Here is a 19,398-nt window from a genome sequence, read left to right on the forward strand (position 1 = left end):
TGTACAGTCTGACTTCCCCAAGAGAAATGGTTCCCCATTCCAGAGCCCCTCCTTGCACATGCCAGGCTCCTAGGAAAGGATTCCAAATTAACCTTTGCTCTTCAATAGACATTTCCAACTCCAAATAATAAAAAACTATACTAGATTTCCTCTGTATCAAAACAAATGAAATACTGGTAAAACCCTCAAAGATATATAATTTTCCCTGGATTTGCTAGCCTTAAAAAAGCATTTGGGGAAAGACAAATGACTTGCATGCAAAAAATAAAATACAGCCTAATAAATATATCATAATAGGAACAACTTTCATTGTAATCTAAAATGGCACTATAACTTGAGCGCTCTGTGGTCCACATAACAGCTTTTATGAAGAGACTGGAAGCACTTGGTAATTGTTCATTTACATCTCAAACGCTCTTTGGGTTGAAGGTACTTCCTGTGGTTTGAGACTGCTCCTACTTGCCATTTTTATGTAATATCTCATTTGAAAATGGCTTTCTAATTTTATTTCATTGGTTCTCTCAGTAAGTTGGATGCACACTTTACCATTCTCAGAGTAGGCCTATTGAAATCAACGGCAAAAATTAGGCAGGACTGTAACTGTTTTTCTAGTGTGATGTGCATTTCCACATGATTGAACCAGGGCAAGCAATTTGTCAGAGGGGGGGGCACACAGTTTTTCCCCACCCTCCCCACATCATCCATTGGGAGGTCCTTTAATGCCACATGAAACTCAACACAGAAGGCAGAGGAGGAAGGATAACTTTATGGGAGCAACAGGGATGGCAGCTGGGAAAATGCAGGGAAGAAAAAATGATTAAAATATAATAAGTTTTTTATTTTCTTTTTTTAAGACTACATTTCTGGTGTTTTTTCTCCAGGGAGAATTTATTTGCTTTGGAGTATATTGCACTTGGAGAATAGTTGAGAGAGGAGGGAAGCAAAGGGACTCCAACCCTCTCCCCAAAAGTAACTGCGGAAATCGCCTTTACAGTTAGCTCAGAACTGGGCCTGCGTCTCCCTTTCCTCTCCTAGGCAACCGGCAGCTGCCATTCGGGACCTTTGTGTTGGCCTGACAGTTCTGGAAGCATGGTCTGCTCCCATGGCAACCACAGATGCAAACAGCATCAGACTAGGAGAGAGCGAGAGCGCATGAGCATAGAGCTCCCCACTTGCCCTGCTCCCACAGCAGCATGGCGTCCGCCAAGGAGAAGACAGGCACAGACAGCAACATCATCACACGCGAGCAGCTACTGAAAGAGGAAGAGGTAGGACCTTGGGCCATGGCCAGAAATACAGGGCGAGGCAGCCTAGGTGGCTTCTAGAATATGGACAGGAGAGCACTCCTCAACTTTCAGGCTGATATTGCAAATATAGAGGAGCCCAGAACATTGCTGCCTGTTAATGCGAGTGTGACACACGGACCTGTGGCAGTGAGTTCCACAGATTAATAAGTTCCAAGGCTGAATGCTTCATGGGAAAACTGTAAAAAACTTTCCTCTTTGGCTTTTTAATTTAGCTGTCAGGATTAAGCAGATTTTAATATAATTGTATATTTTATCTTTATTGCACATATTTTTAAAATAGTTACTAACTGCCCTGAGTTATTGGGAAATGCCAGGTTAGAAACTGAGCTAAGTTTGATGGTTTGTGGATATTAGACGTGTCTAAAACACAACTGGAATTTTAAAAATTACAAATAAAATGCCCCCCCTAACAAACAATGTCGAAACAACTTCAGTCTAAATCCCCACAAATATATGCAATCCTACGCATGTCAACTCAAAAGTAACTTGTCCCAGTGAATTAAATGAAATTGACACCCATGCCAGTGTGTATTGGAATGTGGCCTTTCACTCTCAAAATGGATCCTGGATTTTGCTTCACCTAGAACTCAATAGCAACTCTGGGATGTCTGAAAGTTTCTCCTGAGATCATTCCTTTAACATTCTTCAAAATAGTTATAGAATCTTTGCCTGATCAGAACCTGATTTTCCTCACATTTGCCTTTGTCAACTGTTTTGTCAGCTGGGGTGGCTACAGACCATGTGTGGCCCACACTTTTTTTTTTTACATTTATATTTCACCTCCCCCTCCCCCATCATTATTCCCAAGCTGGCATAAATGTCTTTGCAGGATATCTCCCATCCAGGCACTGATAAGAGCTGTTTATCTGATTAGCACCATTATGGCGATGGTCTCCTGTGCCAAATCCTGTCAACGTCTAATGGTATGATAAGAGTAGCTAGTTAGTCAGTTGACTGACCCTGTGGTGAGACATATTGGACCACATTCCCACAAGCAATAGCAAATACAGGGTAGTGGAGATCTAGGAAAATATTTCTCATCATGGGAGGAGATTCTCCAGAGCACTGGCTCCCCATGTGGTTTGCATATCTCCTGCATTACATTTGCAAATGCCGAGAAACAGCCGGCTGCCAACGTCCCTTGGATGGCATGAGAAAGTGCTTCTGTTTCTCCCATTAGGAACAGGGTACAAGCTTGAACTTCTATCGGGAGGCTAGCTGGGGTCTCAGCCCCAGGTGAAGTCTCTAGAGGGGAGGCACTGAAGCTCCCAGCTTGCGGGGGGCTTCCTCCAACCACAGCCCCTCCTTGCGGCTCTGGAGTCCAAAAGTGTCCTTCGGTGTCATAGTCCTGTGCTGCTCTGCCTCAGCAGAGCTCAGTGGCGGGAGAGGCCAGCCAACCAGCCAAGTCTCAGGGGGGGTCATAGCTGCCAAGTTTTCCCTTTTCTCGCGAGGAAGCCTATTCAGCATAAGGGAAAATCCCTTAAAATAAGGGATAACTTGGCAGCTTTGGGGGGGGGGGGTACTTGCCTGGAGGCAGGGTCCATATACAAATCCTAAGTTCAGTCTAGTCCTAAGATCAGGGGCATCTCAGTTCACATAGTCAGACTATCCGGGGGTCAGGAAAGCCGTGTCCAAGGTAACGAGAACCAAGAAGCAGCAAGGTCTGGCCAGGTGAACATTGTTTGCAGCAACTGACTGAGGCTGGAAACTCTGCTTAAGAAAGCTGGAGCCAGCTGGTTCACATCAGGAGCAAGAAGGCTGATCAGAATGGAGTCACTCTGCCTTCTGCTCCTTCAGGCTGCTGCTCAGCAGGTGAAGCCGACTCAGGACATGCCCATGACATTTTGCACCACAGAGTCTTTAGTAGTGTGGATCTTGAGCTGCTGAGCATCTGAGGGATGCTAATTTGCATGGGGAAGCAGGAAAACCTGGAAACGATCCTCCTTCCCCTTTCCTCCTGTCTGGTTTTGGAACTGTGTACAAAAGAGAAATCCTGGAGAAGGTTGATCACTAAGCAAAGTTGAAAAATGGAAGTTTTGTTGCTTTCTTCTTTTGTTTCCCTCAATGACTCAGAGATCAATTAAAAGTGGTGAAGAGATCAGAACACCACCTCCTGTCCTTTTTTGGGAAACACAAGCTTTTCTCATGCTTAAACAATTCAAATGTCAAGTTCACAAGATAAGCACTTTGGAGTATTGCTTGCTTATGTCTTATCTCTCTCTCTCTGTATGTGTATGTGTGTTTGCCTCTAGAGGACAACATACATGTTTACAGCATGTGAATACATAAAGTGGGCACTGCTTCATACAATCAGCTACAAAAATGGAGTTCTCTTTATATTGAAAATAAAATTACCTGCAATGAAAGAAATGTGATGCTGACATACAAAACACTTTGTATTTATCCCTTCCTGTAGTTTGGGAGGAAAATGTAGCTAATCCACTTTAAATTCTTTAATTGCAATGGTTCAGCAGCCAACAATTTTTTAACGAAACTTGTGGAGTGTTTTTCTTTTATTCTTTAGAGCCTTAAACTGGAAGCCTTACTACTCAGAAGTAAGTCTTTATGCCTTCTATGAACAAATGTGATGAGTTGTGTGTGTGTACGCAAATGACATCTCTCTCTCTCTCTCTGTCTGTGTGTGTGTGTGTGTGTGTGTGTGTGTGTGAGAGAGAGAGAGAGAGAGAGAGAGAGAGAGAGAGAGAGAAACTAGGTCTTTGCCCCAGGTGACAGAAAGCCTAGTTTCAGCCCTTCTTTTGCTTTGCACTAACTATCTTTCATTGCATTTCAGATGTTAGCAAAAGCTCAAGCATATGCTAAATTGCTCCGAAGGTAAATGGATTTTGAAATCCTGTTTTCTAACTGTGGACTTTAGTGGCTAAAAGCCTTTTTTCAGTAAAGAAACAATGACACAGGCTGCCTCCAGGGTGGCAAAGCTTTTGACACCCAGCTGAAAATGCAGCTGGGCAAAAACTCACAAATTGATGATAAACACCAAAACCTTCCAGACCCAACCGCCTGATTAAAGCCAGTCTCTGTGCTGGGTCTGAAAGCCACATCAGATGTTGGCTGTGGCTGGCAGATAAGAGCCATTGCTTTGCTCTGGATGCATAGCTGCCAAGTTTTCCCTTTTCTCGCGAGGAAGCCTATTCAGCATAAGGGAAAATCCCTTAAAATAAGGGATAACTTGGCAGCTATGTCTGGATGGCAAAGCATAACCAGTATCTATGTGATTCCTGTGGGTGCTCACGACATTGCATTTAGCTATGAACTAAAGGACCCCAAAAATAATCACATAATTGTGTGTTTATGTGAAACATTTCTATACCACCCTTCATGTGTAATAATACTACAGAAGCTCACAATAGTTTTCAATAATACCAATACATTTCTCCCCAAAACAACACGTTAAAATAAAACAAAACATAAAAATCACGTTGAAGCCAAACCTTTCTACTAAAATCTTTGTCCATTTCATGCTCCACTTTCTGCATTTTGTTATATGGTTCATTTCTACAGTGGTTCCTGGTTTGAGGATTGCAGGAATAGGGCTCACACATCTACGCATTCCTTCCAGCAGCACCTTAGAGACCAACTAAGTTTGTCATTGGTATAAGCTTTCATGTGCATGCACACTTCTTCAGGCACACTGAAACAGAAGTCACCAGACGCTTAGATATAGTGAGAGGGTGGGGAGGGGTATTACTCCCTCCTCATGGTGGGAGTAGGTGATTGACAGACTGATAGCTGTTGACGACTGTTAACGACTTTAATTGGTCTTACAGGAAAAAGCAAGGGGTGAGATGGCTAAAGATAGCTTTTTCGTGGGTACTTCTGGGTCTACTGCCAGCACTGTTCGGCAAGGAATCCTTGAGCTCCGAGGTTCCTGGTTCTATGAAGGAGGGTGGGAGCCACGAGAGCAACGTGGCCCCCCAGAAGAACCCCAGATTGAGCTTTCTGGGGGTGTGAGAGCTCAGCTGCGTCCCCAAAGTGACTCCTCTGCCCTGTAAACTCTTTTTAAGAGCCCCGAGAGTGAGCAGAATGAGAGTCGTGGGCGCCATTTTTGAGTATACTGCTACCCTCACAGAGCGAAGCTCCATGCCGGCAGCGGAGGAGCGGTGGATTTTTTTTTAAAAAAGGGATTTGAAGATATTGGATACCGTGAGTAAAGGAAAGATCTTCTAAAAATTTCTTTAATTGGGGAAAATTGGCCACGGGAGGAGGTTAAAAAGAGGAAGTCGATCTCCCCCATTGAGAGGACTCTGAGGCAGTTAATTTGCCTGAAGCCGGAAAGATTCAAAGACTGACTTGATTACAAAAAAAAAAAAAAAAATGGACCTAAAACCTTCCCCCTAAGGCAGGGTAAAGGGTTCAATTCAGTAAAGTCCCTGCAAAAATCTTCATTTTGGACTGGGGAAAATCCCCCTAGAAGCTGGAGCAGGGTCCCTGGAGGGATCATTGAGCTGCCATTATGACATCACAATAAGAAGGAACTTATTTATCTCTTTAAAGCTGAGAACTGTCAACTGTCAAAATATAAGGCTGTGAACAAGAAGTTGGACAATGCTTTTTACATGAATGAACATAATATTTTAAAGAATGATCAAGAATCAAAATGAGAATCTGTAACCAGATCGGACATAAAGTATGTTTTTGAAGTTTGGAAATACGAACTGCGCAATTTCCTGCCTGTAATCTGTGCCGTTCCCATGAAATTGGAGATGAGCAGGATGACAGTAGACAAAACATTATTGCCTGACTCTGCTGACTTTCTGAAGGAAGTTTTGGAATTGCTTTTGGATTTTAGAGATGAACTGCGTGAGAATAATAGACAGATGGGCATAATAAGTCAGAGCTGCATTGAGAGTGAGGAGGGACCAGTCTCCGCGGAGAGTGAGGAGAAGCAAGAGGAACAACCATCAGTCCTGGACAATATAGTTGAATTTAAAAAAAGATGAGGAACACACATGGAATATTGTTTCCCCAGTGGGAGGGGGGAAACAAGACTTATGTGTGATTCAAGGAGTCTCCAAAGAAAAAACCATATGGAATAATGTCCTCCTAGTGAGAGAGGGAGGGCAGGATCCATACCGGGGCCAGAATTTAAAGGGAATAAGAATTGAGACAGGGCTGAAAGGTGGAAACATAGCTGACTGGTATTGTGCTACGGTTAGTAAACTGGAGGGGGTAGCAGGTAAAGATGGGAGAGTGGTGGATAGGCGGCAAAAGAGTGGGAGTGGGATGAGGAATAAAAATGGGTTAATTTCTGACTGATTAAGGTGGTCCGAACTGGAATGACTTATGGAGCTGGCTGATGCATCTGGGAGATGGGGGGCAGAATTAGATATAAGTGGTTAAAGGTTATTAGGATAGAAGAAATAATATTTGAATGTATTTTTTAAAATTTGGGGTAGAAACTTTGAGGCTAAGGGAAGAAACAGAGATGGATGGAAAAATAAATTTAGATTGGGAGTAATTAATGGATGTATAGGTTGAGGAAAGTTGATGTTCTGTTTTAGATTAGAATCGGTTGTGAGATAATGGGGGGAAATGTGATAAAATGATTTAAGATGATAAAGGAAAATTGCTTAATTTAGATTTAAAATTGGACCCAGTGTGTGTGTGTGGGGGGGGGGGGAATCGAGGAAGTCCACAATGTTAATTCAATGTAAGAATTGATTTCTTTTTCTTTTTTATGTTTTATGTTTGTTTGTTTTTGGCTTTTGTTGTTGCCAAATTTTGTATTTTGAATTGTTTGAAAACTAATAAATATTATTTGGGGGAAAAGATAGCTTTATTGTGTACCGTATAATGAGGTAAGAATCCAATGTCTTTATTCAGACCTGGTCTCTCCATGTCTGGAGGAGGGAGTAATACCCCTCCCCACCCTCTCACTATAGTGTGCATGCACACGAAAGCTCATACCAATGACAAACTTAGTTGATCTCTAAGGTGCTGCTGGAATTTTTTTATTTCGTTTCGACTACATCAGACCAACAACATCTATGCATGTTTATTTGCCTGTATGCTGGAGGGTTGTATGTGGGGTTTGCCCTGCCCCCTTTAAAAATCTCTGGCTGCATTAACACACAACACTAAGCCATGCACAAGGAGGCTGCCACAGGCTTGCAAACTTCTCCCTCTTGTACCCCATCCTCCCTTGCAGCCAAGAGGAAGACTTCACCAAAGGTTCATTTTCCATGATTCTTGCCATGTTGTTACATTAGAACCAGGAATCACAGTTTCAAAGAAAAAAAATCTGGTCAGCTCCAAAACATGCTTGCATGTTTCACTAACCACAGTTTGTTTTATACCACAAACCATGATTTGCACTTCGGGACAAGTCAGGAGTCAGGTGAAGAGGCCTTGCCCACCCAATTTTGGAAAGGAAGCAGCAGGGCTCCAGGATCTTGTCAGAGCATCGCACCTCCTTCCCTAAGATGGGCAAATGCTTCTCGGGCTGTGGGAAGATGGCATGATGCTCTGATGGGGTCCAAGAGTCTTCTTGCCCCCCCCTCTGGGTGGTGGTACATACTGTTGCATACCACCAGAAAAAAGCCCTGCTTAAAATGCAGTACTGCATTTAATGTAACATGTAGCTCGGCCCTTAAAAAGAAGTTTGGAGATGTCCTCATTCTGCAATTAATGCAACAGCAATGGCTGATTTCTGCTGCTTACACAACTTGTCCTGCCTCTGCTTCTGCAGCTGGGAGCGCGGCAAGGCGATGGCCCTGGAGCTGGCGAAACAAGAAGACAGGTGTCTGGAAAGGGCCAGAAAGAGGGAGCAGGCAGAAATGAAAGAGGAGGTGTACCATGATAATAAACAACTGAGGATGGTAAAGTTTGAAGGCAACCACCCCCCTTTCAGTTTTTAGGCAGGCGCAGCAAGGAGGAAATCCTCTCAGTCCAAACAAGAGGACCGCTTGTTTTCTGAGGCTTGATTCCTACTTTTCATGGGGAGAAAACAACCTTCAGACTTGTACAATTGCAAGTGATAAATAATGTTAGCAATATAGTGAGGGCCTTGCTCATACCATAAGGGCATTAGGGTGAAAGCTTGGAAGAGAGGAATGCTTTGCCTTTCACTGGTAACTTGCTTCCAGAACAGGGACACGATGCAGTAATTAAATCTCTAGTCCCTGCAGAATCCAAGTTACAAGGCAAAATGTGCAGGCGCTATCCTGCTCATTAGTTTCGTGAACACTCCTTTCAGTGTTTGTTTCTTTATAACAATGCCAGCACAAGCTCCTCACTTGCATGCTCGATCCAACCTTATACTGTACACAACACTATTGTCTCATATAAAATGGAACCGATTTGTAGAAAAGACTTTATGGCCTGAAAAAAGAGACAATGCACGTACTTTTGTAAACTAAGAAAATCTTTAATAAAAATTATTTATTAAAACCCCCCACAAATAAATAAAGGTGACTGAGAGGCATTCAGAGAGGCAAGGAAGATCTCCCTCCTCTGAAGGGAAATGGAATATTAGAAAGTAAGGTAAAAGGTCAATATTTATTATTATTTCAATGAATGAATAAATAAACTGGGAATGGAAAGGAAGGAGTTAAGGGAAGAAAGCTCTTGCAAGAGGAAGAATGAATGAATGTAAAAGGGCTGTTGAAATCTCATCCACACTTGGTCAGTCACACAGATTGTACCTGATGCAAATGGAGCCAAGGTCAGCTCCTTGGATGGAGCTCATTATTGGCATCCATAGCAGCAAGCAGTAATATTGAGTGCAGCCCTTGTTGAAATAGAAAAGAAAGAGCAAAGGAGGAATTGTTAACGGTTCTTCCATGTCCTGCAGGTTCGGCGAGCAGCTTTACGTCATCGCCTAAGTTTTGAGCATCTGCAGTACCAACTGGAATTGAACCACTTGGGCAAGTCATTCTTCACAGAGCGGCTGTGAGCACTTATCTCAGACAAGCCCAGACCATTATATGCTGGTGCTTTTTCATACTGTAGAGAGATTCTTCTTTCATTGTTTAAGAATCAAATGCAAGCAGTGAAAGGAAAGATTAAACAGTTTTTGTTTGAATGGTTTGGTATACACTGGAAGTTGTACATTTTGTTTCTGATAGAGGGCAACTCAACTATACATCAGATTGGACTCATTTTCTAAGCACAAGCAATGCAATATGTGAATTTGCTTGTCTGTTCTGAGTGTCTGAAAATGAGCAGCACTTTTAGGTTGACTTTTAAATCCTCACCACAACTTCTAATTGACAATAAAGAATAGAATCTATGTTACAATCTAACCCCCCCCCCCTTTGTCTGACACAGGAAAAGGAAAAGGCAAGATGCAAAATAATTTAAAAATTTGCAGCAATTTATTAAAAACAAATGCTATTTGTTGTTTCATTGAAAATTGGTAATGATTAATTGCAGGATGCTTTTAAACTATCCAGAAAATGCAAATTCTACGTATTGCAGATATTACGGTGCCAATAATTTAGAATTAGTGCTTTGCAGGCAGTCTTGAAGGAACAGATTCTGTTCCTCCATCCAGTACCAAACTGTATGGGAAAATATTAGAAACATCATAGCATGTTTTATGCTGTTCTATATGATGTGGTTGGAAAGCTCAGATAAGACTTCTTTTCACCCTGCAGCAAGGTGAATTCTTTATACCGTGGAAATTTCTACTTCAACCATAAATGTATTTACATAGCTTCACTCCATTTCTGGGCAGTGTCTACTTGTAAAGATACCCCACCTTTCCTCCAAGGAACTTGGTAGCTCCTTTTTATGTTCACAACAACCCTGTGAAGTAGGTTAGGCTGAGAGATAGTGACTGGCCCAAGATCACCCAGTTGGCCTCAGGGCTGAGTGGGGATCTCTCCCAGGGCCTACTAACACTCTAACCACAAGAGGGACCTGTGGTTTGAAGCTATACCAGGCCAACCCATAATTGTCCTGCATAACCCGACCATGACAAAGTTTGCCAGGCTTGTGTATGTGCTCCTGGCTCTGTTCCTTCAACCCCTTCCTTCTAATGTTTTCCACGCAGAGAAAGAGGACAGATTATTCTCTCTCATACACATGATCTGCCCTGTTTAGCAGAGTTCTTTCCCTGGGTGGAAAAAGCAAAAAGGAATGAAAATTATTTAATTGGCTCCAATAATTGCTTGCAATTCCTTTGCCATTTTCAGCAGATGTAATAGAAGATAACACAGCAGAAAGCCAGATAATGATTAAATTGCAGCATATGTTTACAGTCCGCATTCTGCGTAATAGATTCTATGGAAGGCTTTCTCTTTCATAACAAAGGATCCAAAATAATGCTTGCCATAGTTTCAAAATAGCAGGGCCTCCCTCCACAGCCTCACGTGTACCATATGGGACTATGAAAGGCAATTTTGCTCAGAAGAGCTATGAAAGTGGAGCATGAACTAGCACAAGTCAGAGGTGCCATAGGCAGGGAACATTATTGTCCACTGTGGACAATGATTACTCTTGCCCAACAGCTGAGCTTCGCATAGCGAATCTAAACTTTGTCATCCATCCAAACCAGCCTTGTGGGCCAGCCAGAACCTGTGACCAACACCACACACTTAGATTTCAGACAGAGATGACAAGGCGTTTTGGAAAGGAAGGGGACAAACATCCCTGAGCCACTATGAGCTGAACCATTTCATCACAATTCATAATGGCTCCCCAACATTCTGCTCATCTACCCACTTTGCCTTCCTTTCCCAAACTTACAAATAGTTAAGAGCCAGGGATTGACAAATGGAGCTGGTGGATATAAGAGGTAGACCCTAGTAAAATGGTCAAGCATGCTGACCACCAGTAATGTGTGGCTTTCACCCAAGAAACCCCATTTAGGGTGAGGAAATGACAAGAGGAAATGACAAGAGGGTGAGAAAATCACAAGAGAATACATAAAATGTGGCTTATGGCAAGCAGAAAAAGGCACCCCCACTGCTCCACAATCCCAAGGCTGCTGCTTACAGCACCAAATATGTGCATGTTAATTGAATTCACACAATTTCAAAGAGTGCTTATGGCACTCTGAATATCTGCATGTATCAAGAAATACTTAGAACGTTTTGAATGATTGCTATGCCCAGATAATTATAGCATTTCAAGTTTTTCTTCTTCTTTGAAGCCTGTCTGGAGAACCAGGAGCCAAGAAAGGTTAGCATTTGGTTGGATGATGACAAATTAAGAAGGAAATTTAAAAACAGCACAAACCCCTTAGAGATTGTGATGTACTTCCCTCACCTTATTCTTATTTGGCACTGCACAAATGTTATAATCCAGAGGAAGAAGGAAGCATATTTTACAACGGTCTGAACTGACACTCGCCCCTGAGAGGGTGGAGCCTCAGAGCTGCAGAATACAGTAGATGAGTCATCACAACACATACCCTCCAAAATAGGGACATTTCTCACTCCCCACCCTGACTTTCCTTGACCCTGCACTTCCTGTTCTCCAGCAGCCACTACCAGCTGCCCAAGGGAAGAAGCCTGGAGAGGCCCTGGAGAGGCAACAAGACGCTCCCTCGCAGCCATAGATGCAACCCTCCACCAGCTCACACCCCCCTCCCTGAGTTTGGGATTGGCGGCACTGGAGGAAGAAAAAGGGACATTTCAGGATCAAATCAGAAGCCAGGATGGCTTTCGTAATTTCAGGACTGTCCCTGAAAAATTGGGGCACTTGGAGGGTTTGCATGCTCTGTGTCCTGGTTTGCCACTTCCACTGTCTCTGCCAGAGCACTGCTAAAATGCAAATGCAACATGCTGGCTAATAACTGTTAGTGAATATATAATCAGATATGATGTCATTCAAAATATACAAATAAGACACTTCAAAATGATGTATATATCATACAATACATCTCACAAAATATACAAGTAACTACAAGTTGTTATATGTATCAGAGTCATGGGCGTACCCAGGATCAAAGCACACGGGGGGGCACACCAGCCACGCCCCCCAGCCACCCGATTGGCTAGCTGGCAATGACATGGCCAGGATCCCCCCCAGGAGGCATGGTCAATGTCCACGCCCCCCCAGAGGAAAGGGGGCCGTTTGCAAGGCAGCACACGGAGCCACCTGCGCTTGCACTCCTGCCTCTCCCGCTCCTTTAATGGCAGCGGTGGCTAAAACGAGGCAGCAGCAGCGAAGCTGCCTCAGTTGAAGGAAACCTGGACCTGGACCTGGGCTAACTTCAGCCCACACTCCTTCAAGTCACAGCGAGCACAGCACAGAAAATGCTGCCCCACAATGCTCCACGGCACTTCATTTGCTGCTGCTGTTTTGCTTCAGCCAAGCAGGCTGAGGCAGAGCACAGCAGGCAGCGTCCTTGCCTGTCCTCTCCAGCTGCCCTGCTTCTAGGGGGGGACAGCTCCCCCCCTGCCCCATGCTGGGTACGCCCATGATCAGAGTCAAACAAAGAATCAAACAAATCCATTTTTCTGGCTGACATCCTCTCTAAGAGGCCTTGAGGAATGTGTGTCTCTCAAGAGGATTTTGTACATTCTGTGAGCAGTATGCATAATCTCAGACAGGCTTTGGGGAATGTACATATCTCAGTTGCACTTCATACATTCTCAGCCAATATGCATACTATCCGACTGCCTCCATAGGACTGAAGCCTCTGGATTGCAGGACTGAAACACAGGATTGCAAGCAACTACTCTCTGAAGGGCCGAACTGCATCTCAAAATCTGCATTAAGCCATAGCTTTTCTCGCGAGGAAGCCTATTCAGCATAAGGGAAAATCCCTGTAAAAAAGGGATAACTTGGCAGCTATGCATTAAGACCACAACTTCTGCCAGAATGCAAAACATCCTTTAGCTTTAATTAAAACCTTTCTTTATAATGAGCTAAGCTCAGCCAAATGGCTAGGTAAATTCCTTATTAAATTTAAGCAACAATTAAGCATATCTGCCATACTTTCTATTCTATAATTATATGAAATACAAGTGCATATTTCTTTCATTTTCATTGTTTTATTTTCCTTGAATAAGCATGCTGTTGGGATGGGCTGCAGGCTAGGTTCTTTGTTTTAATTGTACCTCGTTACACTTGAATACAATCATTTTTATTGCTTGCTGCAGATGTTTCTCAAATTGGCACAGGACATTGAACCCACTATCTTTCGCAGAAGGAAATTGTTCACTTCTGATTAACCCAAATTAGTCTTGAATGTCACTATATGAATCAGTCTGATAGTCACATGCACATATATAAGTTGTCCTCTGCTTAATTCACCCAGGAAGATTCTGCTCATGTGGGGGAGATAATGCTAATTCCCTCTCCCCACACCTTCCAAATCATGACTCCCCTGGACATCAGTCTCAGCTGTTTGGGTTTACATTTAAGCTGGTTCTTCCTCCTAGTCCTTTCAACTCCTGGGGTTGAAGAAAAGAGTCGAACAGATCTAAATGAACGGGGGGGGGGGGATGTCCAACATTTCTGGCTTCCATGTATGCTTGCCTTAGGATCCCCTCCAGCTTTCTCATACCCTCCAACATTTCTCAGATGAAAATAGGTACATTTTAATCTGAGGAATGTTGGAGGTTATGTGTATCCAGTGTCAATTCTACATGGAGTAATCCCATTAAAATGAATGGACATGACTAATTTATGCCCATTAATTTCAATGGAACTACTGTGAGTATAATTACCGGGTAGTTGGATACAATCATTTGTCTTTATTTGTTCTCTTTTCCTCCAGACTAGTTATGGTGCTCTGAGATTTCTCCCCACAATGATTAGTAGATGGTTCTGAAACAGAGAAATGTAGGCTGCTTCCAGACTTCCTATTTTGCTGGTGGGATTCAATCACATACTGACAAATTCAAGTTGCACAGTTAAAGTTTGCATAACACAAAAAGTGGGAGGGCGGCATCCCTTCTATTCTTTTACCCGTCATTTATAAAGATGTTATAGAACGTAGGGTCTTTAGCATTCCCCTGATCTATTGAGCTTGTAACACTTAAAAAAAAGGAAAGAAATTAGGTTTCTCTGGCATGACTATTTTCTTGTTGTTGTTGAGAAATAAGAGTCTTGCTGGCTCTTATTAATCACAGCATCCTTTTCTAAGTGCTCACAGACCAACCTGTAGCGTTCATAAAAAATTATGATGAGAAATCATAACTGGATTGGACAACTGTACAGCATCCCTGTGGAATTATTATAGGGCTCAGGAAGCTATTCTGACCAGATGTGTCAATGAGCAGGTGATGCCGAACTCTGATTCTGAGCCGTAGCTTGATCTTGGCTGGGTCAGTCTAAGTGGACTGGGTTCTAATAATGTTCTGTATGGGACACACGTATTCATATCATTGCATTACAATCCACCATTCATTGAAGATGGAAAGGTCAAGTAGCTTCTGCTAATCATTATCTGACCATTTGGCCTTCTCTCTTTCCTTTGCCAGACATCCTTAGGATTAAGGAACTGGCTCTTTGCTGTAGATCTTTTCTCTAAGGAGGTGATAAAAGCTTGCCTTCCTGCCTGCCTTCCTGCCTGCCTTTATGGCCCCCAGGCTCTGCTAGAGACCCTCCTTTCTCTATTTTCCTGTTGCTCTAACCTCAGTATATATTGCAAGCCTTTTGAACCATGGGAATGCAAATAGATCTGTAAGTGAGGAGATTAGTTTACTGCTCTGTCTCATAGGTTCTTTGTTGCTTGACTCTGCTTGACTGTCCATGTGGAAGTTGAGTGGGAAACCTTGTGGGCTTGTCCTGGGATGTGTTGTATTATTTTCATTGGTGCATTTAAATTTGGGGAGGCAGCCTTTGAATGTAATAAAATAATCTGGAGGGAGAGTGGGGGATCTCACTCCTCTCTCAGAGCTCTTGCTGGCAAAAGCTCTTGTGTCTGTCTTTCCTTTGCACTCTGCACATGCTCAAACGCCACACAACCTTTTAATTATCTGTTCTAGGACCTTTCCTAATATCGATGTCAAGCTGACCCACTGGCAGTTATCTGGGTCTTCTCTCTCTCTCTCTATCTCTCTCTCTCTCTCTCTGCTGTCAAGTGTTCTCGCGAGGAAGCCTATTCAGCATAAGGGAATCTCCCTTTAAAAAAAGGGAGAACTTGACAGCTATGCTCTCTCTCCTTTTCAAAGATGGGGACATTTGCCTGCCTCCAGTCTGTAGGGACCTTGCCTGTTTTCCAAGAATTCGAGGTTATAGACAGAGGCTCTGAGATCACATCTGTGAGCTCTGTTAGGAGTCTGGGATGCAGCTCATCAGGGCCTGGAGTGTCTCTAGGGTGGTCATTCCCCAGAGTGTTGCAGAATATTCCTATATTTGGCAACACAGATTCAATGTGTTACTTGTTGTCTTTAAAACAAAACTCAAAGTTACAAGGAATATGCACAAAAGTTCAGCCAGGTATTCCTTTCAAAGTTTCAAGTTTGATGGAAAAGTTTTCCTAGTTTAGTGGTTAATAAGCCTATTTCTGGGGAAGCTGGTGACTTTGAAGGTCATTTCATTAACTGAAATGTCTGTAGGTACAAGCCTATGAATGGACATATCTTTCGGAGGGAAAGAGGCATGGCTTGGTGGCCTCACAGCACTGCAAATTCCAAAGAGAAAAGCTCAGAACTGCTCTTCTTGACCTTGAAACATAGGCATATTCTTTTAATGAATTTAGATGGAATTTCAGCAAAAAGACAAAGCATATGAATCAGCCTAACTGCCATGGCTGACCTCAGAAGCAGCTGAAGTAGGTGGAAGAGAAAGGGAGCCTCTCCAATCTGTCCTATAGACACTGTCCTTAATGAGACGTAGAGGGCATCACTCTGACTAATTCCTCATACAGCAGTCCTTGAACCAGCACCTTATCTTCCACAAACATATGCTTCCCAGCCATTATTTCTGAGTATAATAAAAGACTGGGAGTTGGAAGGTTTTTGAATACCATTTAATTGGATCTCTAATGTTTTCTTCACAAGTTTCATGCCTTTGAAAAAATCTACAGGGCAAAAAAAGAAAGAAAGAAAAGAAATTCAGCAACAGGGAGAAAATTGCAGTTGCAATAACTGTTCCTGGCCATACAGTCAAGAGGAGTCTTTCATTCTTACCTCAATTCACACTATAAATCTAGTGGTGCAGCTCTAATATACAGGTGGGGACCATTCTAGGTGCATCCAACTGACATGTGATTGTCAATGTGCCACGTGACTTGGACCCCAAAGAAGGCAGAACGCGGCAGAATGGGGCAGGGGGCACTGACACATAGAGGCTGGAAACAGGGCCCTGTGAGAAACGGTTGCTGCCTCTATGCAGTTTTAAAGCAGGGTCCCACAAAGTTTCATTAGTAAAGCATTTATTTCTAAAAGGTGGCATTCTACCAACTAACCCAACTAACCTACAGAGGCTTAAAAGGACAATAAAAGTAAAAAAGCATGAATAAAAGGTTAATATCCACCAATAATTAATATATGACAAACACCACAGTTTTCTATTCATAGCACCAAAATGCAACACCAGCAGCCAAAAACCCTTCAGAGGGGGACAAATTTCCTGAAAGACGGGATGGTCTTGACTGCACAGTCTCCACCAGGCAGGATGCTACTGCTGTGAAGGCCCAGACTGATCAGTTCCCTGGCTTAGCAGGGTCAAAACCAGGCATCCCCAAACTTCAGCCCTCCAGATATTTTGGACTACAATTCCCATCTTCCCTGACCACTGGTCCTGTTAGCTAGGGATCATGTGAGTTGTAGGCCAAAACATCTGGAGGGCCGCAGTTTGGGGATGCCTGTTCAAAACCATCCTAAGGCAACTGGGACACAAATGTATTGCATTTCACACTGTATCTGATGCTGAAATCCACCTGTGGCACTCTTGTGGGAAAGTTGGTGATCTTTGGCTTATGCCAATATCTGTGACCCACAGGATGCCTTAGTAGAGTAGGCTGTTGGATGTAGGTCTCCTGTCATGTGCCTCTCCCTCCCCCCTGCCATGCCATGGGAGATAAGTGGCACCAGATCCGCTTCCTCCTCTGCCTAATAAAAGGGTACCACAGGGGTATACATAGGTGGTTGTGGCTCCTTTGGTATGGCCAGGGCAATGACAGAAGCAGCAGCCACAGCACCACGGACAGAGGCAAGAGGCAGCGATGGCTGGCTAGCAGCCAGGCCTGGGTGTGTGACAAAGCATTAGAATAAGATACAGTGGAGGTTTACTTGCTTACTCTCTGCAATCCCCCTATTGCCAGTTTGCCTCGTTTGTTAATGACTTCTACTTGTCTATCAATATAATACAATGTTCAAATCTTGCAAAAACAAAGTACTGTATGTGATAATACTCTCACTTCCACAGTAAAGGCACTAATTTCCCCAAAATGCAAGCACTGTTATCTTTTTAAATGAACTTGTACATGGATTATAACCTGGAAAACAAACATTAAATCAGGCTGTTAAATGTCTCCTTCTCTGGCACACCAGTCTCCTTTTTGTCTCCTCTTCCCTTTACAGCATTAGAGGCATCCCTCACATGGGGGATTATATTCCAGGCCCCCACATTCCTAAGTGAAATTGTGTAAAGCGGGGAGCATCCCACTTTAATGGGGGGGGGGGCAAGGCACCGCTGGGGGCCACTGCCTGCCCTGTCCTGAGTGCCTGCCTGCCTAAGGAGAGTCAATGTGTATGCTAGGATCTTTAAGGCAAAGACATGCGGCGGAGCAGCAGGGGTGAGCAAAAGGTGCCTTCTGCCTTGCCCTGCTGGTTGATTGAAGGCCAATCGCTTGGGCAGCCGTCCAGAGTGAAGGGAGGCCAGTCTTTTCTTTCCCAGTTCACAGGGACCTGTGTAAACATGGTCGCACACAAGTGGCATGCGTGTAAGTCTGGGAGCAAAATATTAAGAGGAGGGGTTGGGTTGCAATGACAATTCTAGGTTTCTAGGAATAGGTAGAGTGCTTGCAGTCACCTGTCGGGTTACCACTCAGTCAAAAATGTACATTTGATAGCCCTGCTGACACCGCATTGCTATTGCAAACTTCTTTCATTATAGATGCAGGTATAGATAGATATCACAGAACTCTTAGTATGCTTTGTTCACAAAACTAATTGGAAGAGTAATAACTTCAATTAGACTGCCTTGCTCCAAATAATAAATCTTAGGCGCAGTTGGCATTTGGCACTGTGAACTGAAAGGCGGTTTGAGCTGGTTTGGATTAAAGGACTATCTCTCCTCTCCCATTTTGTAGAAAGGAAAGGAATAAAAACCAGCTGCAGTAAACACAAGAAAAAATTGTAAGCAATCTTTAAACGTTAGCTAGAACAAGTCTAACTTCACCCAGCATAAGAGCCAATACAAATTTGTCTACCAATCCTACTTTAACAGTTAAAGGATTTGTAGGATATGTGTTTTCATTATAAGGATCCATTAAGTATTTTGTGAAGGAGTTGAGTAAATAAACCCTTGGTTTTAATAGGAAAATTTAGAACTGAAATTCTTATGGCAAACAAGGCAGGGAGAGCAACTCAGTGTGCATAATAGACAGGTACCCCCAGTTCACCTATAAAGTGGTGGTGGGTGACACGTATAGAGATGAACATACACTTTTCACGGAAGGAAGCATGTGGCAAATGCAAGCGAAACCAACCCATCTCCTGCCTCACCTTCTCAGGCTTTGCAGCTTTAAAGCAGTTTCTCCCCAGCTCAGCTGGGAAAGTCAGAAAATGGCACATAGCCATGAGTAATACTAAGCAAAGGAAGGCAGGGAAGAGGCTGGGGGGAGGGGTGGTCCCTGTTTCCTGCACACTCCATTGTGAAAGTTAGTTTTCCTCCTCTCTTGTCCATGAGCTGGGGAGACCCAGCTGGCGATGGAGCATCAAGGCGAGTTATGCAGGCAGGTGAGGAGAGGGGAAGGGAAGGGAAGGGAAGGGAGCACCATTTATTACATTGTTAATTAAACAGCTCAGAATGATATGGGCACAGTAAGGTCACTGCCTGCTGCTACGCCCCAAATACTGTAAGAACGAATAACTCAGGAGCTGAATTTGAGGGCAGCAAGTCTATAGAGAAGCTTGTGTTCAATGCTACCTTAGCAGGGGAGCTTGAAGGGCTTTAGTAAACTACAAAACTTAAATAAACTAAAAAAGTCAGTGCTGGAGAAGGG

The 19,398-nt window shown here is 43.4% G+C and overlaps 2 protein-coding genes across 2 annotated transcripts in view; one reads left to right on the forward strand and one right to left on the reverse strand.

Annotated features, from left to right (window-relative positions):
- Positions 1-19,398, reverse strand: part of CNTNAP2 (contactin associated protein 2) — an 869,542-nt gene that overhangs the window by 291,899 nt on the left and 558,245 nt on the right. The window lies entirely within an intron of this gene.
- On the forward strand, positions 1,147-9,432 carry CFAP141 (cilia and flagella associated protein 141). The gene is made up of 4 exons (XM_035101356.2): positions 1,147-1,268; positions 4,099-4,139; positions 8,014-8,143; positions 9,118-9,432. Exons 1-4 carry the CDS (start codon positions 1,194-1,196, stop codon positions 9,217-9,219), a joined length of 348 nt encoding a protein of 115 aa, XP_034957247.1. The 5' UTR covers positions 1,147-1,193; the 3' UTR covers positions 9,220-9,432.

The sequence above is a fragment of the Zootoca vivipara genome, chromosome 12 (genome assembly GCF_963506605.1).
Source record: "Zootoca vivipara chromosome 12, rZooViv1.1, whole genome shotgun sequence".
Classification (NCBI taxonomy): Eukaryota; Metazoa; Chordata; class Lepidosauria; order Squamata; family Lacertidae; genus Zootoca; species Zootoca vivipara.

Excerpts from the sequence above, each read along its gene's own strand:
- CFAP141 (XM_035101356.2), top strand. The coding sequence starts at position 1,194 with ATGGCGTCCGCCAAGGAGAAGACAGGCACAGACAGCAACATCATCACA. Across the intron at positions 1,269-4,098 it reads AGCTACTGAAAGAGGAAGAG|ATGTTAGCAAAAGCTCAAGC; the intron begins GTAGGACCTTGG and ends ATTGCATTTCAG. Across the intron at positions 8,144-9,117 it reads ATAATAAACAACTGAGGATG|GTTCGGCGAGCAGCTTTACG; the intron begins GTAAAGTTTGAA and ends CATGTCCTGCAG.